The sequence below is a fragment of the Vipera ursinii genome, assembly GCF_947247035.1.
Source record: "Vipera ursinii genome assembly, chromosome: 2".
NCBI lineage: Eukaryota > Metazoa > Chordata > Lepidosauria > Squamata > Viperidae > Vipera > Vipera ursinii.
In genome coordinates, this window is record NC_139513.1 from 132,754,773 (window position 1) to 132,781,597 (window position 26,825).

At 38.9% G+C, this 26,825-nt stretch overlaps 1 protein-coding gene across 1 annotated transcript in view; it reads right to left on the reverse strand.

Annotated features, from left to right (window-relative positions):
- Positions 1–1,616: 1,616 nt before the first annotated feature.
- MAP2K6 (mitogen-activated protein kinase kinase 6) overlaps positions 1,617–26,825 on the reverse strand; it is a 114,081-nt gene continuing 88,872 nt past the window's right edge. Inside the window, exons 9-12 of the mRNA XM_083351404.1 lie at positions 23,582–23,659; positions 21,698–21,837; positions 6,935–6,980; positions 1,617–5,319 (exon numbers count right to left, since the gene is read on the reverse strand). Of these exons, the coding sequence (XP_083207530.1) occupies positions 5,242–5,319; positions 6,935–6,980; positions 21,698–21,837; positions 23,582–23,659 (342 nt within the window). The 3' untranslated portion in view covers positions 1,617–5,241. The remainder of the gene's footprint in view (positions 5,320–6,934; positions 6,981–21,697; positions 21,838–23,581; positions 23,660–26,825) is intronic.

Genomic DNA, 26,825 nt, shown 5'->3' on the forward strand with positions numbered 1-26,825 from the left:
AAATGGCCATTCCTGCTTCATAAGGTTCTGGGATACACAATCCAAAGTTGGACACACAGCTTTATTATGAATATCCAGTGCAGTGTTTATTAGCTTGCTATCATGCTTGAAAAAATGTTCTGGTGTTAATAATAGGATTTTCCTTCCTGCATCAATCTCTGCCAGCTACTTCCTGCTTAGAAATTAGATGGTTTCAACAGTCATATATATTCTGTTGTGCAATGTGTGCACAATTATTAGGCGTGTATTTTGACCATATCATTTTCATGCATATTTTCCACCTCTAAGCTGTATAAACTTGAATACTGGTGGATATAAGCATGTGTATAAGATGCGTATTTGTGTAATGAGGGAGGGTGTGGCCTAAGGAGATCAACACCCTATATCAAGGTGTGCATAATTATTAGGCAGCTTCTTTTCTTCAGGCAAAATGGGCCAAAAAAGAGTGTTTTAACTGATTGTGAAAAGTCAAAAATTGTAAAGTCTTTCACAGGGAGGCAGCACTCTTGAAATTGCTAAGATATTGGGAGCATGATCACAGAACCATCAAACGTTTTGTTACAAATAATCAACAGGGTCACAAGAGGAAAAAAGACACACATTAACTGCCAAACATTTGAGAAGAATCAAATGGGAGGATACCAGGAACCCATTATCCTCCAGTGCTGTCATATTCCAGAACTGCAACCTACCTGGAGTGTGCAGAGGTACAAGGTGTTCAGTGCTCAGAGATATGGCCAAGGTAAGGAAGGTTGAAACCCCACCACCACTGAACAAGACACATAGGTTTAAACAGCAAGACTGGGCTAAGAAATATTTGAAGACAGATTTTTCAAAGATTTTATGGACTGATGAGACGAGAGTGACTCTTGACGTATCAGATGGATGTGCCCGTGGCTTTTATCAGTAACAGACACAGAGTTCTACTTCGACTCAGATGGCAGCACTGTGGTGGTGGGCTACTGGTACAGGCTGGTATTATTAAAGATGAGCCAGTTGGACCTTTTCAGGTTGAAGATGGACTCAAAATCAAAACCTACTGCCAGTTTTTAGAAGATACTTTCTTCAAGCAGTGGTACAAGAAAAAGTCTGCATCTTTCAAGAACACCATGATTTTTATGCAGGACAATGCTCCATTGCCTGCATCTAAGTACTCCACTGTGTGGCTAGCCTAGGGGTCTTCAAACTTGGCCCTTTTATGACTTGCGGACTTCAACTCCCAGAATTCCTCAGCCAGGCACGCTGCTAGCTGAGGAATTCTGGGAGTTGAAGTCCACAAGTCATAAAAGGGCCGAGTTTGAAGACCCTTGGGCTAGCCAATAAAGGCTTTAAAGATGAAAAAATAATGACGTTGCCCCCTTCTCACCAGACCTAAACCCTATTGAGAACTTGTGGGCCTTTCTTAAATGGGAGGTTTATGGTGAAGGAAAACAGTGTCTGAACAGTATGTGGGAGGCTGTGGTTACTGCTGCACAAAACGTTGATGCGTCAACAGATCAAGAAACTGACAAGACTCCATGAATGGAAGGCTTATGACTATTATTCAAAAGAAGGATGGCTATATTGGTCACCCGTTTTTTTTAAAAAAGAAATGTTTATTTGTACATTTTGAGTTGTTTATTATTCTGACTTTTAAGAGACGCAAATAAACAAGTGAGATGGGCAAATTTTCATTTTTCATTTAGTTGCATAATAATTCTGCACACCAATAGTTGCCCAATAATTGTGCATACAGAGATATTCTCCTAAGAAAGCCAAAATCTCACCTTTACTTTCTTAAATCCTCAGGTTTGAGGTTTATTAACATTTTGGATTGACTGAGAGCACTGTAGTTGTTCAATAAGAAAATTAATCCTCCAAAATACAATTTGACTAATAACTGTGTACAGTGTAGAACGTATGCCATTATGGCAAATTTTCTGAATACTGTTTTAAGAGGGGGGAAAATCCAGATCACCACTTTGCATATAGCCATGCCCCAAATCCACATTACCATTAAAAATAATTATTCCAAAATAACTTAACAAACCTAAGACAGTTGAGAATGCTGAAATTAAAGATCAGTCACAGCAACCATGATTCAAGCTCTGTTAACATTTACTAGAACAGCTGAATTTTACTAATATAGCCCTGCCGAACCCGGAAACATTTTCAAATATTTAAAGACTTGAAAATATCAGCAGATGAAGGGCTCATTTTTTCCATATAAAACACATAATGGGTATCTGTGTCATATTTACAACAGCCTTAAAAATGAAGGTTCTGTAACAACTTCAAGCAGGATGATCAATTTCAGAACATTCTGGAGGTACATATACAAGTCTATGTGAGAGAGTGTGTGTGTGTGTACACACACATACATACATGTGAATGGGTGATGTCTTTTCTGTAATTTAAGCCCATTATTTCTTACCCTGTTTTCAGATGAAATCTGATCAGTTATTTCTTTTCCATTTTTACCTATCATCCTTTAGAAAACAGATGTGAATTCAGACTGCACTTCAAGTGCTGTGAACATTTTAGGGGAATTATACTCACTAACATGATATGAGAACTTTTAAATAACAAAGACAAGCAAAGCTTTAAATCTGGAATAGAAAATACAGATGTTAGGCACGTTTTATTCTATAACTGTGGTAGGGTTTGTGTACTTGCCAAGAGATGAATTATATTTGGACAGACCTGACAAAAGAACTCACAAACACCACATTCTAATTCCTAAAACAAAACATGAGGCGTGTAGTGTTATTCTTTCCAGTCAGACTTACTGCAGACATCACTGGCATGGTCCAACTATTGGAAACCAATGGGAATATTAATATTGCCTATTAAGCCCAATTTGATCTCATGAATCCAGCCTTCCTGTCACCACAGCACTCCGATAAAGGTGTTCTGAGGTCAAGAGGATGTAATATGAAATGGGGCTTCACTATTCCAAGAAAAAAAAAGGCAGCAAAACAATCTCTATGGCAAGCGTCAAATCCATTTATAGGAAACCCCAAAAGTAGGTTTTAAATGACATGTTTTTCAAAGTGAGAATAGATGCTGGAACTAGTTCTAAAAACTGACTGGCTGAGCTTTAGCTGCAGCTGAAGACAATCAATCACAGCACTGAGAATCAACTAGGGGTGGGGGATAGGGGGGGAAGTAACCGGACATGTAAAATAGTTACAAACCATTCTCAGCTTTGAAAAAAAAATACAATGAAAGGGAAGAACCTTAGTGTTTTATCTGCAGTTAAACATCTTCTAAATCACTTCCAGTGGACTTCTGCCAAAAAAGACCAGCTACTCTGTAAAATACGGACTGCTGGAAAGCAGCATGAAAATGTATTTGACAAAAACTCACTTTATCAATACTAATGTATTGGTCTTCTCCAATTTGATGCTCTCCAGATGTGTGGGATGTCAATTACATAGTGGCCAGCACACCTGAAAGGCACTGGGTAAGGGTAATGGATGCACTCCTACTATACCCACAACCTCCATTTGGAGGGAACAAACATCACCACTTGAAACATTGGGAAGAATGAATATTGTCAGGAGGAAACAGAAATGATTTTTGAACAAAAAAGTTGCGGTGGAAATAGCTGAACTGCAGTTATTTTCATCAGATAAGACCCAATCTTATTTATGAAACAACCCTAATAAAAAAAATAGTGTATCGTGAAGTGAGAGACACACACAAATTGCCGTTTCCATATGTTAAACACAAAATCTACAGCAACCATGCCTGAATGCAAGTAGTTTTAGCCCTACCAGTGTGTTTTTGCTGTTGCTCGTATTAGATGAGGGAAATAATGCTTATTAAGTAATTCCTATCTTTTGTTTTCAGACAGAGACTAGTCTAAAGTGTGCCAGAGATATAGGGGACTCTTCTTCAGGAAGGAGTAAGGAAAAAAAATAATTCATGTAGGTGAGAAAGAAGACCACTATGGGACACCTGAGAGTCCAAAGCAAGCTCAGTGTACTCAGAACAATCTAAAACTAGTAAAACATTCCTCATTTCTTGATTTTTTTTCCCTTTTGTGAAACCCACATCTCAATGCCTCCTCAGTCCCACTTTCCTTTGTGAAGCCTTTTGTTCATTCAAAGGCACAAAACTTTCTACCAAGCCAATATGGGCAGAGTTCTTCCTTGGTTGGCCATGATCTAGAGCAGGGATGTCAAACTGCCAGCCCATGGGCCGGATGTGTCATCAGGAAACCGTGTCCACCCCATTGCCGGCAATGGGAAAAAAGCTCTGATACATCACGCGATGTCACGTGACATTGCGAGTTTGACATGTCTGATCTAGAGAATCATCATTATTTAAGCAACAATCGAACGTCGAAAGCTGCTTTTGATTTTCCACTAACTTTTAAATACATCATCCCCACTGTTAATCCTACAGATTCTGATACTGAGATAGAATATTAATCCTAAAGGTATAATTGTTTATAGAAACTGCAGTTTTAAACCAAACCACTGGAATAATACTCTCAACCAACAAATCATTTTCTTTCTTTTTTTCTTTCTGCATCCTCCTGATTTTCTTGCCAAAACAATCTTCAGATATATCCTAGGGAATTATGTAGTTTTCCTCATACATTGTTGGAGTAACATACAAACCACTCTTATTTCAATTGAAATTAGTCATCCATGTCATAAATGGACCATGCCTTCTCCTCTTCCTTTTCCTCGCAAAGCACTATAAATACTCTTTTTTGTAACTTCACTGTTTTAGCTGTCATTATTGTCCACTGTCTCACATAAAAACAAAAACAAGAATTCTATTAAAAATCAAGCGCTTAACATAAATATTAAAATAATAGTAAGGACAAAATATAACTCTATATCAAACTTCATAACTACCGTAGCACCTATTACCATAAACAAAAGAAATCTGATTTGACAGTAAATTAAGTATGGCTAGTTGAGAGGTTGGTTAGAGAGCCGTAAAATATCATCATTTAAATCACTCGTTGTTGTATTTTTTGTTTATGGTTGCCAATCTTATTAAAATTCATTTCACTAATCAGTTCATTCTATATCACTATGAATACCAAAGAACCCTTTAAAAAAGCCTTCAGGGGAAGGAGATTAGGATTTTACAAAAAAAAATAAAAAAATAAAAGGAAAGGAAAATGGCCACCAGTTAAGTTCTCCTCTGGCTTTCCTGTGAAGGCTGTCCTACCATGACCCCCTCTTCCTTAATCCCACCAGTCCATCAAAGGGTAAAATAATGTACAAGTCCATTTTTTCAGTTTTCCAGGATGAGTTTGACAAAAGAAGCCACATCTGTTTCTTTGGATTCATGAAAGGAAAAGAAGGGGTGTTGCTAAAAAAGAAAAGAAAGAAAGAAAAAGAAAGTGATGAGTGGAAGATGACAAAATTTCCCAATAAAAATCCGTATTTTTTAAATTTGTTTGTTTGCATATCCAATACATCCTCCTCCTCCTATTTTTCCCAGTGAGATGGGTTGGGCTGAGAGAGAATGACTGACCCCCAAGCTGGCTTTCATGGCTAAGGCAGGATTTTAACTCAGTCTCCCCCTTTCTAGCCTGGAGCCGTAAGCACCACACCAAACTAGCTTAAATTGCTAGGGAGATACTTCTTGAGTGCCATGACAGAACCTTATTCACCTCATGACCAGTTTGCAGGCTTCCCACTGAGTTTTTTTTTACTCTTTTTTAGCATAGTGACTGGGTGCTTAGTCTGCATTGGTCTTGCACCCCAATGCAAGTATGGCTTATTGTTTCTTGAGAGCACAAAGACACAACTGCTTCTCTACTGCCCTTAGCCTACTGAGATTACAACCTCCACCCGTTGTTTCCCGCTCATCAAAAGTAACATTTCCTGATTTTTGCTGGCTCAGCAGTGTTGCTCACTTTGCCTGCTATACTTCATTTCATTATAAGTGAAGTAGTCCAAACTACACCAAGAGCCTTGGTGGAGCAGTGGGCTAATGCCTCCTTAAGTAACACCAGCTGCCTGCAATTAGTGCAGGTTCGCATCCCACCAGGCTCAAGGTTGACTCAGCCTTCCATCCTTCTGAGGTAGGTAAAATGAGGACCCAGATTGTGGGGGGCAATAAGCTGACTTTGTAATAATGCCGCTTGGGGGGGGGGGGTGTGAAAGCCCTAACAAGCAGGCATATACATAGAATGAAGGCTACTGCTAAGCTTGTAAGCCGCCCTGAGTCTTCGGAGAAGGGCGGGATATAAATGTAATAAAAATAAAAAAAATAAACTAATTGGCTGCTGGCCACTGTTATTGCTGCCCATGGATTTATTTTTTTGTGGTTTCCTAGAGTTAATACAGCAACTCGAACAGGTTCACTGGCAAATGCAGAAAGGCTGTGCTGTTTGTTTGTTTAAAATACAACTTCATATCTCTCTTTTAAAGGACATTGAACTATAATGAAGTCACTGGAAAATCTTGATAAGCTACCAAAAAAAATTAGGTACCTCAGTATATATACTGAAAGCTGCGGCAATAATAAAAAGCAGAGCTCATATTTTCCATTTGTGTGTGAGTGTATGTGCGTTTATATATTTCAATTTATAGACAAGCGGAAGCAAAAATGACTTGGATTAGAAACCTACTGATTCATCCATCCCTGATGCTAATTCATAAAACATCACATCAAACAACACCAGCATTTGAAGAGAAATCCTTCCTTCCTTCCTCATTCAGTGATTTCAAAACTGTACCTGTGTGTTCTTCATTCAGACGAATATATGTGGCCAAACAACAAGGGAGAGCTAGGGGCAAGCTCAGACATGGTCCTTACAGGCACCAGCAGCTCTATAACTGACATTTGTTTTGATTATGTAAAGGCTAAAGCAGAGTACAGAAATATTGAGATGGCGCTATTCTACTTGCCTCCTCGTGTCTGTTCAAAAGCATGAGGGAAACCTAAGTTACACTTGAACTCAAGAAGATAAACTCACCATTAGCTCAGGATATGTAGGTCTTTCTGTGGAATTTTTCTTCAAGCTTTGAAAGAAAAAGAAAAATACGTATTATTTTATGTTCAGTATATAAGCAATAGCCAAAGGCCAATCTAACCCAACAAAAGCTACAGATAGGTCTCTCTAAAGCCGGATGGATAGAGATTATCTTAAAACTAATATGTCAGTAACAATATAAATAAATTCCAAAAAAAAAAACTCATATAAAGTAGGGGGATTAAAAGGTTTTACTATTTTAATATAGAATATTGGGCTATAAACTTTTTAAAAAGCAATCATACAATTTTGCACAAATTCAACAGCAGCATAAATATAAGTTCTGATGCATATCCCCTGACCATAATTTTGAAGCATCAGCAGCATATGTGCAGTAACCACATCTCACAAGTGCAGGAGTAGGGCAGAATTATATGAGTGAAATTAAATTCCACATGTAAAATCTAATTTGTATCTGGCTGAAGTACAAGTAAATGGAATAAATGTAGCTTCTTTAAGCAGAAATGGTCTGTACCTTTGAGTTTACAAATTCAAGAGTAAGACAGAATAACATTAATGTAATTTATAATCTCATATACGTAAAAGAGGTTAAAGAAAACTTTAAAAGTATCCAAAAGTATCCATACATATTAAATATGATTTACCATATTCATTTGATTTTATATCGGACGCAACAATGTTTTGCTCATTTTTGTTCCTTTTAAACAAAATCTAACTGAGAAAGTAGTTCCCCAGGTAATAATATACAAGCTACTTATACATTTTAATTTTGTTTACTGTATTAGAAGAAAGGAGTGGAGTGGAGTGGAGTGGAGTGGAGTGGAGTGGAGTGGAATGGAATGGAATGGAATGGAATGGAATGGAATGGAATGGAATAGAATGGAATAGAATAGAATAGAATAGAATAGAATAGAATAGAATAGAATAGAATAGAATAGAATAGAATAGAATAGAATAGAATAGAATAGAATAGAATAGAATAGAATAGAATAGAATAGAATAGAATAGAAGCTGGAAGGGACCTTGGAGGTCTTCTAGTGCAGCCCCCTGCTCAAGCAGGAGAACGTATACCATCTCAGACAAGTGACTGTCCAGTCTCTTCTTAAAAACCTCCAGTGATGGAGCGCCCACGGATTTCTGAAGGCAAGCTGTTCCACTGGTTAATTGTCCTCACTGTCAGGAAGTTTAATTCCAGGTTGCTTAATTCCAGGTTGCTTCTCTCTTTGATCAGTTTCCAGCCATTGTTTCTTGTCCTGCCCTCTGGTGCTCTGGAGAATAACGTGACCCCCTTTTCTTTGTGGCAGCCCCTCAAATACTGGAATACTGCTATCATGTTTCCCCTATTTCTTCTTTTCTTTAGACTAGCCAAACCCAAGTCCTGCAGCAGTTCTTTGTATGTTTTAGTCTCCAGGCCTTTGATCATCTTAGTTGCTCTTCTCTGAATTTTTTTTCCAAACTCTCAACATCTTTTTTGTAGTATGGTGACCAAAACTGGTTGCAGTATTCCAGGTGTGGTTTCACTAGGGTTTTATAAAGCAGTACTAATATTTTGCGTGATCTTGATTCTATGCCCGTGTTTATACAATCCAGGAAAAAAGAAAACTTTTAAAAAGTTCCTTCTGAATTCACAATGGCAACTGCTTGAACCTTCTGAAAATTATATTGATTTTTAAAAAAGAATTCAGTTCTGCTTTCAAAACTGCCATTTCAACAGAGGTCAATATAATTTACAGCATGGCAAAATTTTAAAAAAACAGTTTCATTTTTTTAATGGCTACTTTCATGATAATATCATCCTTATGTTTTCATGCTATAAATAACATGTGGAAATTTCTAATAAAGCTTGGCTTCTGCTTTATGTACTTGGTGAATGTTTTACTGTGTAGTTTTATGAGTTTTCAAGTATGACCAAAAACAGTTTTAAATGTAAAAGAGAAATTATGCCAGTTATTTGGTCCTTTAACAAACAAATGTCAAACATTTTTAAAAAACCAAAAATTCTGCTATTCACTCATCTATGAGTAGACAACTAATGCTGAAAAAATTTCTGACTCTTTTAAAATTTTCAACATGGCAACCAGAATCTCATTTTCTCAATTTACTGGTAAATATTTTTAGAGTTGGATTTTTTTGCATCCAAAATATGTAATTCAGAAAATAAGGACACCCTTATACTTTATACCATACATTCTGGCTTTAAATGGATACTCTTCCTTACTTTCCACACCAAGACTCTTCATAATTCATGTAGGACACATTTATATGGTGTGGAACTTGGTTATACAGAAGTGAATTAGATATGTTAAGTTAACATTGTTAACATATCTCTTAAGGCCATCGATGTAGCCACATATCCATTAATTGAGAGGAAAAAATACAGAAAAGGCCTAGAATTTGAATCCTATAGCAGACATATATTAAGGCTTTGATTTTTGTGACTACAATATATGATTTGTTTGTCCTGGAATAAAAAGACTATTAACTTCTCAAATGGTGCCTATGAGCCTTCTTAGAATAAGGCAAATCCAGAATAAAGGATTAAGTATCGGAAAAACTAACATTCGAATTCTAGGTGAAAACAATTCAAGTGCTATTAATACCTGCTAATATTTGTGAAGGTAAAAGAAAATGAGCAGCTTTAGTATCTTTGTATTTTCTGTGTGCTTAATACTGTATCAGCCAAGTCAGAATAAACAATGAGTGCCAAGAACTGAGAAACTAGTATTAAGCACCAGGTGGCTTTACATCTTATACAAAATGAGCAGAATAGATTCTGAGTAAAACATCTATAGATATGAGCTATTTTAGCATTACTGACAAAACATGCTCAAGATTTCTGAGGTATCCCACTTACTCCAATAGAGAGATTAGTCTCAAATTTTAAAAATGAAAAAAAGAGCTGTATTTGACTCCATGCAAACCCAAAACCTAGAATAGATTGACAAAATTTCAATTTCTGATAAACTGTAGCAGGATGGATTGCTCTAATTAACCTTGGCCTCAGTTCACAATGTTTTATTACGATCCATCTCTTAATACAGAGCTTGAGAGTACCATTATGTGCTCAAAAGTAATTCTGGAAGCTTGTAAAACTCATTTGGATCTAACGACTGACCACTCTGCCTTAAATCAGAGTAATCCTTGTGACTAGGTTACCACTGCTTGTTCAATCCTTTTAGAAAAAGAATCTGTAATCACTGATTCTTGATGTTTACAACTTCCTATCCATTGAAATAAGAAAACATTTTGCAGTTGTCTTAAGAACTATAATATAAGCCAGCTTCCCCAAATTCAGGAAAGGGCCACATTATTTCTTGCTATCATCTTTCATCTTTCTGTATGAAGCCCTCAGCCTATCTACTTGTAATATTCATCACAATATCTATAATATATTTTTAAATACAGAATCAAAAATTTTTAAAAAATTGTACCATTTTTATGAATATTGATATTTATATGCTTAATTACCTAACATCAGCATAACTTTCAAATAAATTTAATGCTGGGGCTAAGGGGCAAGGAGAGAAAACAAAATTACATTCAACTACAGCAGATTTTATTTCCTTCATTCCCTAGTAATAATTCTTTGTTGCAAACTTTATCCTGTTTAAAAAGGATTGCAATTATTTATCTAAGTTTCCTCATGAAATAAAATGTTGAAGTAGATCTCTAGTTTTTATGATATTCAAGTTAGGAAGGGCTAACCCCTCTATTTAGATAGACAATATTGTCATAGTTGGGTTGAGGATCTGGGATGAAAGGTAGTTATTGCATTGTCCTAGTTTTAAGAAAAGAATATGCAAGTAGTCCTTGAATTACAACCACAATTAAGCTCAAAATTTCTGTTAAGATATTTATTAAGTGAATTTTGCCCCACTTTATGACCTTTATTGCCACAATTGTTAAGTGAATCACTGCAGTTCTTAAGTTAGGAATATGCTTGTTAAGTGAATCCGGCTTCCCCATTGACTTTGCTTGTAGGAAGGTCACAAAAGGTGATCACTTGACCTCGGGACACTGCAACCTTCACCAATATGAACCAGTTGCCAGGCATCTAAATTTTGATCACGTGACCACGGAGAAGCTGCAATGGTCATAAGTGTGAAAAACGGTCGTAAATCATTTTTTTCAGTACCGTTAACTTTGAACTGTCGCTAACCAAACTGTTGTAAGTCGAGGACTACCTGTATATGAAATCAGAGTAGATCTTTGAAAAGTCACTTGATTGGCACATTACTAATGTATGCTTTGATTTTGGAGTTACAGTTGATTGACATCATAGACATCTAGCAATACTAAATGGAAAGGTCATCTAGTCTCTTCTTTTATTTATTTATTAGTTGAATTTATATACAGCCCTATTCCCGAAGGACTCTTTCACAAATGCTGCAGGTAACATGGATCACCATTTACTTGTGTTCCTCGAGGATGAGTTCCAGATCCCATCCTATATTCATAAAGCTGATGATGTTCAAATGAAAACCCTTTGACTTACCGTATTTTTCAGACCATAAGATGCACTTCCCCCCCCAAAACTGGGGGGGGGGGAAATGAGGGTGCATTTTATGGTCCGAAGGTGATCCGTATGGCCAGCCCCAACCTCCGCAAGTGGAAAGCAAGGGAGATTGCCAGGAGCACAAATCGGCACGTGCTGAGAAACGCCAATCTCGCCTCCTGCAATCTCCCTCGCTCGGTTTCAGCTTCCCTTGCTACAAGAGAAAGCAGGCTGAAATGGAGCGAGGGAGATTGCCAGGAATGTGAATCTCGCACTGCTGCAATCTCCCTCGCTCCGTTTCAGCCTGCTTTCTTTTGTAGCAGGGGAAGCTGAAACCGAGCGAGGGAGATTGCAGGAGCACGAGATCGGCCAATTCGCGTTCCTGGCAATCTCCCTCGCTCCATTTCAGCTTGCTTTCTGCAAGAGAAAGCCAGGCCACAGGGCTGCCTCCGTGGGTACTGCTCTAACGCGGAGAGGGACAAAGAGAGAGGGAAGGAAGGAAGGAAAGAAGGAAGGGACAATGGGAGAGGGAGGGAGAGAGAGAGAGGGAGAGAAAGAGAAGGAGAGAGAGAAGGAGAAATAGGGAGGGGAAGAGGGAGAGAAGGAGAAAGAAAGGGAGAGAAATAGAGGGAGAGAGGGAAAGAGAGAGGGAGAGAAAGAAAGGGAGAGAGAGAAAGGGGGAGAGAGAGACAAGGAGAAAGAAAGAGGGAGGGAAATAGAGGGAGAGAAAGAGGGAGAAATAGAGGGAAAGAGAAAAATAGGGAGAGAAAGAGGGAGAGGGAGAAAAAGGGAGAGAAAGAGAGAGGAGAGAAAAAAAGAGGGAGGGGGAGAGAGGGAAAGAAAGAGAAGGAGAGAGAGAAATTAAATTAGTAACATGATTGTTAAGTGAATCTGGTTTTCCCACTAACTTTGCTTGTCAGAAGGTTGCAAAAGGCGATCACATGACCCTGGAACAATGTGACCATCATAAATATGAATCAATTGCCAAGCATCCGAATATAAATCACATGAACCTGGTGATGCTGCAACGGTCATAAGTGTGAAAAATGGTCATGTCATTTTTTTCAGTGCCGTCGTAACTCTGAACAGTCACTAAGTGAATCATTGTAAGTCGAGGACTACCTGTACTTTATCATTTTTTTTCCTTTTTGGCGGGGGGGGGGTTGAGTTTTTGACACCTTGCTGGGCGACTGGTGGTACTCAGACATTGCCTTGTCCTAAAAGTGGTACAATGGATGAAAAGGTTGAAAAGCCCTGTTTTAGTATACCGGTACTATTTGGTTCAGAATATTTTTTTTCTTGTTTTCCTGCTCTAAAAACTGGGTGTGTCTTATGGTCAGGTGCGTCTTATGGTCCGAAAAATACGGTACCTACTAGAACCATGATGCGTTTACCATTATTACTAGGGAGCAAAGTGGCATCGCTTAGTCACGCAGCTTCTCCAATCATTGATAACCATAGCTAAACTGTGGCCCATGTATCTGCTGCAGAAACTTAGGCATATATGTTCCCCCACTCTATGAGACGGAATCCTGACTGCACAATGTTCTAACTTCCAGGGCAGATTTTATAAGCAGGTCTCCTTTATAACAGGTATTCATGTCCAGCAATTAAGGTTATCAGGGTTGACAGCAAGAAAAGCCTTCAGAACTTTTAGCTCCCCGGTGAGTTTACAATTACACTTTCATGTGTATAATGAATAAAAAGAAGTTAGGACTGCAGGCTATGCTTAGGATGGAAAGTAAAGACAAGCTTTATGACCTACGTTCTGTAAAAGAACTAATGGATCTCTCTTTGAAAACTGCAGTTCCAAAGATGCCTTGCAGAAAACAGGTACAAACCTGACACATGCTTGTCTTCAAATATTTTACTATGCGCTGAGCTGATGTATTCATTACTGACTCTAAAATACAGTGCAGGCTTGCCTTCCACATTCAATTTGTTTAACCTACTGATCAAATATGGAGTTTGTTATTATTGATGCTAGTGAAAAATCCTCCTTTCTGAAAATAGCTTTACTACAATGACCGGCTGGGAACATCTGATGGCTATGAGGTTGTGAGATGAATAGGTAAAAGACTGTTTTATTTCAGTCTCTTTCCACACAAAAAAATAGCTTTGAAGACAGGATGTGATAGCCACTCTCTTCCTGGCAGGGTATTTATGGGGAAGATGCTTGGAGCAACTTGAAAAAGATCCTGACACATACGAGTGTGTTCATGGAGGGGAAGGAGGCATAAAGCGTCACATTATGAGAAAGCAAAGTGTGATCATCAGCTCCAGCAAACACACACCCTCTGCTGGGATTTAACAGGCCCGGAAGAAATGAAGGATGCTTGCTGAATGGGTACTTCCTGATAATCTCTTGCTGCTTCATCACAGGGCTCAGGTGTACGGAAGCGCTTCTGCTGTGTAATAACAAAAGCCGATGATTCACAAATTCACACATACACATGTTGCCTCGGCTTATCAAAACTGACAGGAGAGACCGTGCGTGGACAATACGGATTATTTTTAAAATCTGCATTGAATCCTATCCAAGTTCGCCCTGAAAACAGTTTAATATAGACCAATGCTATATGGGAAATGTTTTTTGTAGGAATTAACATTTTTAAGTCTATAGAATTTATGTGTTTTTTATTTAATGAACTATGATTAACAAACATTACCAAGTAACCAAATTAATATAAATTCAAGATGCATAGAGGGGAAAAAAGATATAGAAAATGCAAAAAAAATCTACTAAAAAGTAAAGAGACAATCTTCTGTACTTATACAAATTTACTGTACTTATACAAATTTAAAGTATTGCTGTATTATGATCTATTGCCATTGAGGTAAATCATAAATATCCTTCCAAATTTAATAGTTGTGATTCCTGCTTCTGATGTCTTGATATTTTTAACTTTACAGGATTCTTTTTAGTGGGGCAATTTAAGAAGCCTTGTTAATCCACATCTCAACTATTATATTATCTAGTTTACCTATGTTAGGTAATTATTATTTTAGCTGCTAAAATCAAACAGATAAAAAGTTCCTTATTTTTAAGTTTCATATTTGGTCCTGTCAAGAAAAAGAGTAAGCCTCACAACTAGGGAGCATTTGGTCCTTTTTATTTATTTATTTATTTATATTTATTTAATTTATTTGCCGCCCCTCATTTTGAAACAACTCTCTGGGGTGCTTATAATACTAAAAGCATTAAAATCATAAAAGATGAATATTTCTAAAACAACAAAAATGGTGACTACACTCAAAAAGATGAGGAGGGAGGGAGCAGGAGGTGTGTGTGTGTGTGTGTGTGTGGAAGAATGGGATTGTCTCTTAATTCAACAACACTCTCCAATGTTATGTCCCCCCATTAGGGCCCCAAGCCATCTGGCACGGCGAAGTCTTTAGGCTGTTGCAGAAGATCAGAAGGTGGGAGCCAATCTTACCTCAAGATTTTAGCAATGGTCCTTAATATTGGAAAATATAATTTTGATATATCCGTGCCAATCTGACTGGAGTCAAGTGCCAGTGATATATAAATCTACCAATGAGATTCCTGCACTGACGCTGAGGTGAATCCACCCAGTTTCCATAACTCATAATTTGTCTTCTCTGTGTCAGATCCATGTTTATAGAATTGATAAAGACTTCCTGCACAGAGCTTGTAGGACAAGAGAAATGGCAATCAAGAGGAAGAAGGAAATATAGAAGCCCAATGAAAATGTGAGCAATAGCCCTTAGACTTATATACCCCTGCACAGTGCTTTACAGCAGGGGTCCCCAATCTGTGAGCCACAGCCGACTACCGGGCAGTGTCCTCCTGGCCACTGGACTGTGGGACAGGCTGGCCAATGTGCGCACATGTGCGTGCACATTCACCCCCCATTCACGCTACTGCTGCGATTGCAGTGAAAACAGGATGCCACATGGCAAAAACGGGGCGCTGTGTGGTGAAAACAGGGCACCATGTGGCAAAAACGGGGCAGGGCTAGTGAGTGTCATGCAGGTGCTAGCAGTGTTTGCGGCGCACACGTGCTTGCGGCCCAGTTTGCATGCACGCATATAAAATGCTTTCCCCTCCCTTTCCCTCCAGTCTGCCAACCTCTGCTTTACAGCACTCTGAGTGACTTATAAATGTCAGCATATTGCCCCCCAACAATCTGGATCCTCATTTTACCAACCACAGAAGGATGGAAGGCTGAGTCAACCTTGAGCCAGTCAGGATCGAAGTCTAAGGGCTAAGGGCAGAGTTTTCCTCTAATACTGCATTCTAACCACTGCACCACTATGGCTCTTTTATTTGCAAAATCTCTTACTTTAATCTCTTCTTAAGAACTCTATCCTTACTGCTAACTCCAACACTCATTCAAGCCAGATGAGTTTTGTTGATATCTTTATATTACAGTGATTTAGGGTAGAAAAAGGGGCCAAATGTATCTAAATCAGTCATCTATAACCTGAAATCCCTCAGATCTTGTTGAAACCCCAATTCTCAGAATTCCCAACTGCTATGCTTGATCAGGTAACAAATGTGAGACTAGGCCAAAAATACTCAGCTGATGCAGAAATACAAAGAGGAGTCAGACAGGGATGTATTCTGTCTCCACTGTTGTTCAGTATCTACTCTGAGTCAATCTTCAATGAGGCACTGGCATCAAAGTAAACGATGTTTGGATCAACAATTTAAGATATGCTGACGATATAGTTCTGCTTGCCAGTAAGCATGTAGACCTTCAGCTCCTCATCAATAGAATCACAGAAATATCTCAAAAATACGTCTTGAAGCTTAACACCTCAAAAACCAAGATCATGGTCATCAGCAAACAGCCCGTTAATTTACCACCAATAAATTTGGAAGGAATGCTATTAGAAAAAGTTGAAAGGATCACGCACCTCGGTTCTAATTTACATGAGCTGGGATATGACCACTGAAGTAAAGATAAGGATAGAGAAAGCTCAAACAGCATTCTTCAAAATGAAAAAGGTCTTCTCCAGTCACGACATAAGCCTAAGATTGAAAATCAGGCTTGTCAGATGTTATATTTTTTCTATCCTGCTCTATAGAGTAGAGAGTTGGTCTCTGACAGAAGGCCACCTGAAGAGACTAGAAGCATTTGAAATGTGCATTTTCAGGCAGTAGGCTGTTACGTATAAGCTGGGTTGACAAGATCAGAAATGAGGAGGTGATAAGCCGCCTGGGAAAGCCAAGGGAAATCATCAAAACAATTAAAAAATGAAAGTTAGAATATTTCGGACATGTGATGCGACACCCAGAAAAATACGATGTACTCCATTTAATCCTCCAGAGAAAGATTGAAGGCAAACGAGGTCCAGGCAGAAAAACATCATGGCTTCAAAATCTAAAGGACTGCTTTGGACAAAACTCAGCAGCACTTTTTTGTGTGGCTGCTGATAAAAACAGAATCGCCAACATATGATAACGGATATGGCACAAGAAGAAGAAAAGATCCTTGATGGGAATTTCGGGATACAGGTTTACAATACTTGTAGAGTGCTATATTGGAGAAGGTGGTCTTAACAAATGGACCTCAATTTTTCTTCTAATCCGCACTGATATAATATCACAGAAACCTTTGTAAGACCACAAAAAAAAGCCAGTGTTGGTAATACATATTCGTGGGCTTCAGGGGAAATACCAGCTTCCTGACAGTTTCTATGGGAGCTTTTTTTATTCATAAAAGGCTGAAAATTTTGTAAAATCACCAAATTTTTGATGTTCTTGTCTTAACTCTAAAGAGATTTCAAATAATGCTGGCAACATTTTGTGAGCTCTAGTGATCTCTCTAGATGTTTTATTTTAGTATTCACACTACACATCTGCAGCAATCTCATATATTTTAATAGGCTCCTGAATATACTCTGGAAACAATTGTTCTGGACAAAGATAAACAAAGAAAAAGAAATAAAATGAAGTTAATACATTATTGTTTTTCATACTGTGACACACACAGAAATTGGAGCAACCACCACATTACTAACTACTTTGAACAGATTTGAGCTATACTATGAAAAAACTAGCTATCAAGCTTTTTATTTTTCCATTCTCAGTGAAAGTGCTGCTCTGCAGTTCCAGATAAATGCTCCCAAATAGATATAAATGCCTCCAAACCAACACAAGGAATATTGCCAAGTACTGTTTGACAAAAAGAAAAGAGCAGAATTCCATTTAATGTCACTCTTATGAGCAAACGTCAGAGATGAAAGAACTACATTGCTTTCTCCATACTAATTTTGATTCCCTGGCCCGATCTTTCACCATAACTTTATCTTTGAGGGTTTCTTGCCCAACCCCCAAAATGGCGTAAAAGTCTGAGAAACCATCTTAGTTCCTCCATAATCTTCTGGGAGGTCAATGTGACATTTCCTGAAAGCCACTGTAAATAGACCTTTAGGAAAAGTTCACGGAGACACACATGTCTTAGCTCAGGAAGACGGCAGTGGAAGTAAAGCCAGTTTACGTAAAGGACTATCTTACTGTACCTTGCCCATTTCCTTTGAGAGCTTCTGCCTTGTTTTCAAAACAATGGGATTACTTTTATAAAAAGCTTCAGAGTGGTTCTTTAATAGCCATGGATGAATGTCTACTAAAAAACCCACCTCCAAACACCGAAAAAAAAAAACAACCCAAAAAACCTCAAAGTGGAAAAAAAAGTTTTCTTTCTTTTTTTAGAATTATATTTATTTATAAAGCAATCAGAAGCTAATCTTGCAAAGATTGGGTATGTCACCTTCCAAGATCGACAGGATAACATAATTAACACCCACTATCGTTGCGATCTTATTGTGGCCCACCTCATTATTTAGAGATTTTGCAAAGTAATTTCATTCTAGGCAAAGGACATATTTTGACTAGGCTCAGAGAACATAGATTTTAAAAAAATATGAAAGAACTTTATGAGAGCAAGTCTCTGCAGAAAATAATTACAACAAATCTGACAGGCCTAAATATAAACCAGCACAGACACAACAATAGTCACAAATCGACCCACAACTCTAGGGAGAAATGTGTTAATCAGGATTTCAGAAGGAGCCCAAGTTAGAGAGGCCAGCTCATCATTTTAGCACAATAGTTTTAACCTTACTTTCTCTTCTGCCAATGCTTTGCCTTCTAAGTGGGAAATTAAAAAAATATATACATAACTACTTTTAATATAAGATACCAACTTCTATTTCCTTCTCTCCCCTGTGTCTTCTACTTCCCTTTGTTGTTCTTTCTCCTATTGTTTTAATCTCATTCTCACTCCATTTTAACATTTGTAGACCTTTCTCTGTTTTTTATATTCTTCACCTGAAAGTATTTTGGTAATATCTCCTTTTTCCTAAATTCAAATCCATTGAGTTAAAACTTACAGTCACTATTTACAGGCAATGATCACAGGCCACAGATTGGAATTCACATGTTCTGCCTAGTTACATCTTCCCCATTAATTCCAGGCCGATCCAATCTGAACTCTCAACTACTGATTCTTGCTGGGGACCGCTTTGTTCTTGGCAAACAAGAAAACTAACAGAAGACTTTGTATGACGCTCAAGCTTAAAGGATGCTGAAACCTGATATGCTAAAAAAACAGTTGTGAAACACTGAGATGTTTGAGATTTTGTATTTCATAATATTTATCTATTTTTCCTTTGTTTATTTTGTTTGGCAATGTTTATTACAAGGTTAGAAGTAATTCAGAATGACTACTCAATGTTCAGTACTTTAGCATTTTTTTAAAGTTACATGAGTTATCACCCCATGCAGGTTTTGTTTTAAATATTTCTAGTTTCTGAGCAAGTGTCAACATTTATTTTGATTTTATTTATTTATATTTCATGTTTCTAGACTGCTCATCTCCCTCAAGGGTAGAATAGCAATTGGTAAGTTCATTAGAAATATCTGCCAGGTATACTTCTAATGGACATATTTAATAAACATATGGAGGGAGGTAAAGATGGAGAGCTTGGAATTCTTCTAACATCTTGACTAGCAGCAGTCATAGGAGGAGTCTGTATTTTCTTCAGTATAACAAAGTACAGGTAGTCCCCAACCTAAAACTAAACATTTGTTTAATAATAATAATAACAACAACTTTATTGTCACTTTGAATGTACACCAATTGGCATACATCAAAATGAAATTTCATTGCATACAGCTCTCAAAGGGTCACCACCTCTGATATACACTCCTTGTTCGTGGGCAGGTCAAGTTTCAGAACATCCATTTTAGTCTCTAGGGAGTGAATGATGGAAAACAGGACAGATGGAAACGAAGCTAATCCATGTGGATTAGCCCTCAAATTAGCTTGTATTCCTGCACAACTTCACCTCCTTTCCTTTTTTTGAGCCTCTCTTCCACCTTCTCCTTAAAAACGGTTTAGTGACCGTTCTAAGTTATGTCACTGGAAAAAGTGACTTATGACCTTTTTTCACATTTACAACCGTTACAGCATTCCATGGTCATGTGATCAGAAACTTGATGTTTGGCAACTGGCATGTATTTATGAAGGTTGCAATGTGACCTTCTGATAAGGAAAGTCAATGAGAAAGCCAGATTCACTTCACAACCATATTATTAACTTAAAACCTGTGGTGATTTACTCAGCAACTGGGTCAAGAATGGTTGCAAAATGGGGCAAAATTCACTTAACAATTGTCTTGCTTAGCGATTGAAATTTTGGGCTCAGTTATGGTTGTAAGCTGAGGACCATCTGTGTTTTTTCTTTCTTTATGTGTTTGGAGACAAGTGCATATGTGTGGCTACTAGATTTTTACTCTTTCCTTGGGTTGGGACTGACAGGTTGCAAATGTTCACTGTGTCAGCTAAAAAGTGGGGACAGAAATAAGCAGTAAGCAGAATTCCAAAATGCTGCACAACTGTATTGGGAATTGTTTTTCACATCCCCCTGGGCAAGTCCAGCCAATTTCAAACAAAATCTTTCCTTTGTTGGCTTCCCCTTGCAAATCTGTTTGCATTCTGTTCTGTTTTCAGAGAGTTATTTTGCTGATGGACAGGCAGAGCCTTTAGCAGAGACATGTCCAACACAACGCCTGCAGGCTGGATCCACCCCACGATGGGCCCAGATTTGGCCCATGGGGCCGCCCCAAACATGGCGAGGCAGGGGGATAGGGCAGGGGTGGCACCACACCATGGTCCCTGCATGGTCAGCCCCCACCATCCAACCTCGTCCTCCACGCGGGATGAGCCTCCTGCCTGCCACCCCACCCATGACAGCCTTGGCGAATGGAAGGGCAGGAAACCCCTGTCCTGATGGGTTTGTTTTCCTATGCTGTGCCAACAAACCCATCAGGACAAGAGTCAACAGTCCATGCCACTCTTTCAAAGACAGCAAAGTCCACATTTTTGACAGAGAGGACCGCTTTTTTGAAAGAGGGGTCAAAGAGGCCATCTATGTCAAAATTGAACAGCCCTCTCTTAAGATACGACATCATCTATCTCCAGTCTACAACACAGTCCTTTCAACAGTTCCAAGAAGGCTCCACACCCAACTGAACTACTCAGGTGACCCTCAAGACACAGATAAGCCTCCAAGTAGCACTAACAACTCGCTAAAAGAATGCAAATGAACAGCTGTCTGCAAGGAATATAAATCCTTCCATTCCCCACCATCTCGTCAGAGCTGAAGAAGCTTCTTGGATGAAAAGCGAAAAGTCTTCAAAGAAAAACAAGAAAGTCCAGCTGCCCTGTGAAAAATCATCTTTGGGACAACTATGACCTAGATCACTGAGCATCTCCATAGAAACGTCAACATGGTTATTAGGACTAGTTATGTACAATAAATGTTTGAGAAGCTGAGACCATTGGTGCTGTGCCCAGAAACATTTTAATTCATGTTTCATTTTTTAAAGGAGAAGCATTTTGGGACTTAGAAACAAGAATGCATGTAGCTGAGATTCAAGTTATGCCTTTACTACCTTCCTGAACAGCTATTGCAGTCCTGTTCCAATATTTGTATTGACAGCCTGATTGGGATGCAGTTAGAGAACAATTCATAAGCAACTGGTGTTTTTTTCCCTTGCCAATTTCTCCTTTTGTGAGAAATAACTCATTTTAGATACAATCTAGGCATCCTCTCCATTTGGGATTCCAGGGCATTTTGGAAGCAACTGCCTGGTTTTACGCTGCATTTATCTCTGGTCAGCATGTCAGGATACATGCCCCCAGTAATATGTGAGCAAATTCAAAGGTTAATGAAGCTATATCTGACTTCTCCATGATTCAGGGAGAATGTTCTTACCACTGTGAGGTAAAATCAACAAATTCAGCTGAAAACTTGTCTGCAGGGAGCTGTGGTGATGGTTCTTCCACTACCTGTTTGAGCTGCTGGAACGGCGTCCCCCAGGAGTCATATGGAAACCGCAAGATTGCTAATTCAATCTAGGTCCAAAAACAAAAGACAGGGAGACATCAAGACATTTTCACTCCCTCCCCCTCCCATTGTCTCCCCAAAGAAAAATATGAAAAGAAGATACACAAGCTCAATCCAAGGTTGTTGCATGCTGCCACCTGCAGGCTGAGAGCAGAAATTACAACTTCATTTTTATGATTTCTGCCAGAGGCTGTGCTTGTCCCCTCCCTCTGCCATTTTACCTTGGAAACACTCAGCTCATTTGGTGCCTCTGAGACACAGCCTGTGCAAGTCTCTGGAGACAGCATGTCTCTGGGAATATTTCAAAGCTGCAGCTTTGAAATATGTGAGGCAAGTTCTTCTGGTTTGTGCAACGTACCCACAGCTTCTCTAGAAGACACAGGGTGCCAGGGGAAAGTCTGCTTTTCTCCCTTAGCCCAGCCTATGAGAGCTGTTGCAACAAAAGGGGACTGATAATTTCCAAGAGAATTATTCTGACTTCCTATCTGAAACCTTAATGTTAATCCCGAATGCGTATTTCTCTCCTGCAGGCATGGCGCCAATGAAAAAAGCTTTGTGATGGATGGTTGCTATAGGGCTTTTTTTTCCTGTCTGCAGATATACATGTAGAGTTGCTGCCTAGTTTTTCAATATTCATCAAAGGGCAATGCAGAACTATGGCTGAGGACAACAGCTGGAATTGCTAAGATTCTTCCGTTTCTGAAGAAAGTATAAAAAAACTTATTCCAAATGTAAATGGATAAACTCTTTGCCAACCACATGGACCAACTGGGGAGTAGTTTATAAATAATGCTGCCAGTGTTATATAGCTAACATAGTGCTCAATAAATTCTGACTCTGAAAAGGTTTGCTTTTTTTTCTGACTAGGCTTCCCCCTGTTTATTCTTTCAGAGAGAGAGAGGGAGGGAGAGAGAGATCAATCGATCTCCACTGATCTTCTTTGTAAAGGAAATTAGAGCTGACCTTGGGGATATCATGAGAGGTGGAGAAACACAGGAACAAGCCACTAGGGAGAAACCTAGACAAGAGATTATACAGTCTAGAGATAGAAGGAAGTATGAGAAAGAAACTCAAATAATCCCACCTTGATTTTGTTTCATATAAAATGGGACCCGAGGAAACAGGTTTTCAAGATTCTACGGTACCATTCAACAATAAAGCAGCATTCCTTGAAACCCTACTGTGTCTCTTTCTTCTTGAAGAGCGGAGTCTTGGAAACCTCTTCAAGTTTCTTTCTGTCCCATTTTATACTCAACAGAGTCAAGGCAAGGGTTGTGTTGAGTTTCTTTCTCCTTTCTTGGGACTGTGTAAGCTCTTAGAAGGTCAGGTCCCTCTTTAAAAGCTCACTCTCCTTTTCCCCTTAGTGCACGGGTGTCAAAGTTGCGGTGACACATGACGTGTCACGACATATCACGATTTTTCCCATTGCCGGCAATTGGGTGGGCGCGGTTTTGGCGTGACGCATCCAGCCCATGGGTCGGCAGTTTGACACCCCTGCCTTAGTGTCTCTCTCATCCCTTCTCCAAGGTCAGTGACTTTACAGTGATTTGCCAACAGAACACAATCAATTCACTCAAGAACCTTCAATGCAATTTCCCCCTTTTTGAACCCATACATTTAGGCTACAGGCTTCCTTAATTTAAATGCAGTTAAACCCATTCAGATTACAAGGATTTTGAATTGCAAAGGTCAGGAGAATAGAATTAATAATAAAATTAATCCTGGCATCACTCTTCAGTAATGTATTCTTACCATTGTAATCCCCAGACTCCAAATATCAGATTTTACACTGTATCCCTTTTGGTTTAGTTCTGGGTTGATTCTTTCAGGCTTGAATGGGGAGTAAAAAAAAAGAGAGAGAGAGAGAGAGAGAAATTACATTGATATATAGTTAGTTTTAACTTCCCACTCGGGGAATGGAAGAATGTTCTACTTCTGCTATGAGAAAAGTAACAGCCCAAACCGTTATTAGATCAAGTTAAACTAGTCCTGGTTCTATACAATATGCTTTGAGTCAAAGGCAAAGTAGCCAAATTGTATTATAACCTAGTAAGCAACAGGATAGAAGAGGGTTAGTTTTACGAAAGCCAGGTTAATTATAAACAGCAATTTGTATCCCTTTCTAGGATACAAGGACACCAAGCCATGCCCACAGATGTCTAACTGGCCAATGTAATGAAGCTTTTGTCATCAGCGGAGTTGACCAGCAACAGATAACCCAGTCAAAAACAGGGCACTTCTAAAACCCAGACTAATCAGCTTTTAAAAAGAAGTTGAAAATAAAGTGCAATTTTGCACTGTACGCTACTAGAACTGATTGGTCATTGTTCTGCTTCTTGCCTATCCCATCCATGAAAGGAAAAGTATACTTTGCTGGCTGGGTTCAGTGTGGACTGGTCTACAAATTCCTGTTTTTGCTCCTCCCGAAGTTTGCACAAATAGACACATTCATCCCTCTCCATATTAACCTTTGAAATTAACAAAGACATTATTATTATTTTTTTTCTTTTTCCCTTATGCTACAATAATCAAAGCAATAGGGAGGAGGCTGTTCTTTTAGGCTGCAAAAACCTTACAGCAAAGAATAATTGAGCTTCACAGACGCACAATTAACAATGTACCTTTGCAAATTAAAAGTTATTTTAAAAATAAAGCAAAGAGAAACTCTCCAGGATGGTGGGCAGGATTAGGAAAGCAAGAGGTGCATACGTCACCCAGGTAAGGCAGAAACTGAAAGGATGCCCACTGGGAGAGGTAAGAGTTGAAGGGATCGTAACGATAATTCATTGAGGTACAGTCCATTATTGAATCAAGTGAAAAATGATTAAAGAGAAAGCAAGCCACCAACACCTGCCAATCAAAAAAGAAGATGGCTGTCCAGGGTAGTGATTGAAGGCTGGAAGGTAGTAGGCATGCCAACTCCTGAAGCCAATTAGAAGTGGGGCTGCTACTGAAATGGAATAAAGCATGGAGATCATCTTCTCTCAACAGCCTAAGTTAGACATGGTTGGGGAAAAAAACCAATAATAGTTTTGAATTGCAACTAGAATAGGTATGAGGTCCATTTGTAACTGGCTGGCAATGGGAAGAAGACATTATTTGTTCCTATGCTTGGGCAGTTGTGATTGGCCGATACTAACAATGGGCCAATGGGAAAGTTCAGTTTAAAGAATGGCATAATAAGGGTTTCCATGATAGCACTCATTGATGGAATCCTGGCAATCAGAGAACACGCCTCCTTGGCACTGATTGACCATGCCACTGATGTTTGGCTTGACCATGTAATGAAGCTTGTCACATGATTCTTGCTGGAAGAGAGCTGTGGTGGCGCAGTGGTTAGAATGCAGTATTGCAGGCTAACTCTGCCCACTGCCAGGAGTTCAATCCTGAATTGGCTGAAGCTTGACTAAGCCTTCCATCCTTATGAGGTCGGTAAAATGAGGACCCAGATTATTGGGGGCAATGAGCTGACATTTGTAAACTGCTCAGAGAATGCGGTAAAGCACTGTGGAGCGGTATATAAGCCTAAGTGTTATTGCTATCAGATACCAGGCAGAAGTGGGTAAGATCTTGCATTTCCCGCAACTCATGATTTTTGACCAGTTATTAATGTGACAGTGTACTGCCAGAATGACTGGTACAAAACAATGATCGCCGTAGTGGGTGGCTGGGTAAAATGTTCTGTGAAAAAAGCTTGAGGTAAAGATCTATTCACAGGCTAATAAAGATTCAGGAGATTGTTTGGTAAAGACAGATGGAAGGTCTCCCATCATTTGCTTCTTCACCACTTTATAGGAAGATCATTAAGTAGAGTAAGTCTCCACTCTAAGAAATTCCAGAAGATAAAGGTGTTCTGTATGATCAGTTCTGGAAATTCTTGTACAATACACAAATTAGTTTCAGTTCAATAAATCTTGTTAACAAAACTGTGTGAGAATCTTGCTTTTGGTTTGAAGCTGGTGCCAATCTTAATACAACTCCCATCTTATATGTTCTCCAGTTTGAGGGTATTTCTTTAAAAAGGCAACCAAAAACACTGTTGTCTTCCTTAATGCAATAGCATGCAAGCCTCTCAAACCCAATAATCACATCTTGCTAGTACAAAAAAAAAAAGGCAGCAGCTTGCAAAGAGTCCTCAAAAGGGAAGAAATCACAGATGGCAGCCAAAACAACAGTGTTAATATTCCAAAGCCCTGCAGGCTTGGAAAATTTCTCAGCAGAGCATCCTCCCTGACAGGTTTATGCATTTTGTTTAATTGTGATGGAGAAGATCCTTGCAGATTTGCATGTAATCCCAGTAAGTTTATTATGGTATTAAGATGGCATGACAAGCCATGCATGACCTATAGAAGGCAGCCGAGACAGTGACAAATTCATTTCTGCTCAATTCACAATTGGCTCAGCGTATCCAAGCTGAAAGAGTTCCAGCAAAGGCACAGGAATCTATAGCCAAATGTAGGAAAGTAGATGTATTTGTGTCAGAAATGAACTTGATGCTTACATGGTACTACAGTTCTAGTAGTAACGCATCAGCACGTGCATATAATATTGAGATATTAGGAGGGAAGTTCTTAAGAGCATAGGGGAAAAATCAAGAAAGGGGAAACTAGGAGACTTGCAAAACAGTATTTAATTACTTTCATCTGAACTACAGCTTAGTCAGATCAGACTGCTTCCCTGTTTCCTCAGACAATAGTGGATTATGCAACTTCCTTGTCCTCAAGGAGTATGAGATTCTCCAATTGCTCAGTTAAAAAAAAACCCACATTATTTGGATGTACTTATTCAACTTTGAATTATACCTAATGTCCGAGTCTCCTGACACTCTCAGATAGTTTTTTACTAAGAGGTGCAAGACAGTTTACTTCCAATTAAGTATGCATTGCAGATTGCATATATGCTGCATCTCCTTTTCATTTTATAAGTCTCGGGTTTCAACTATTTCTGACTGGCCTTAATTGCCAGAGCAGAAGCTGTAATTACCAGTCCCCGTGTG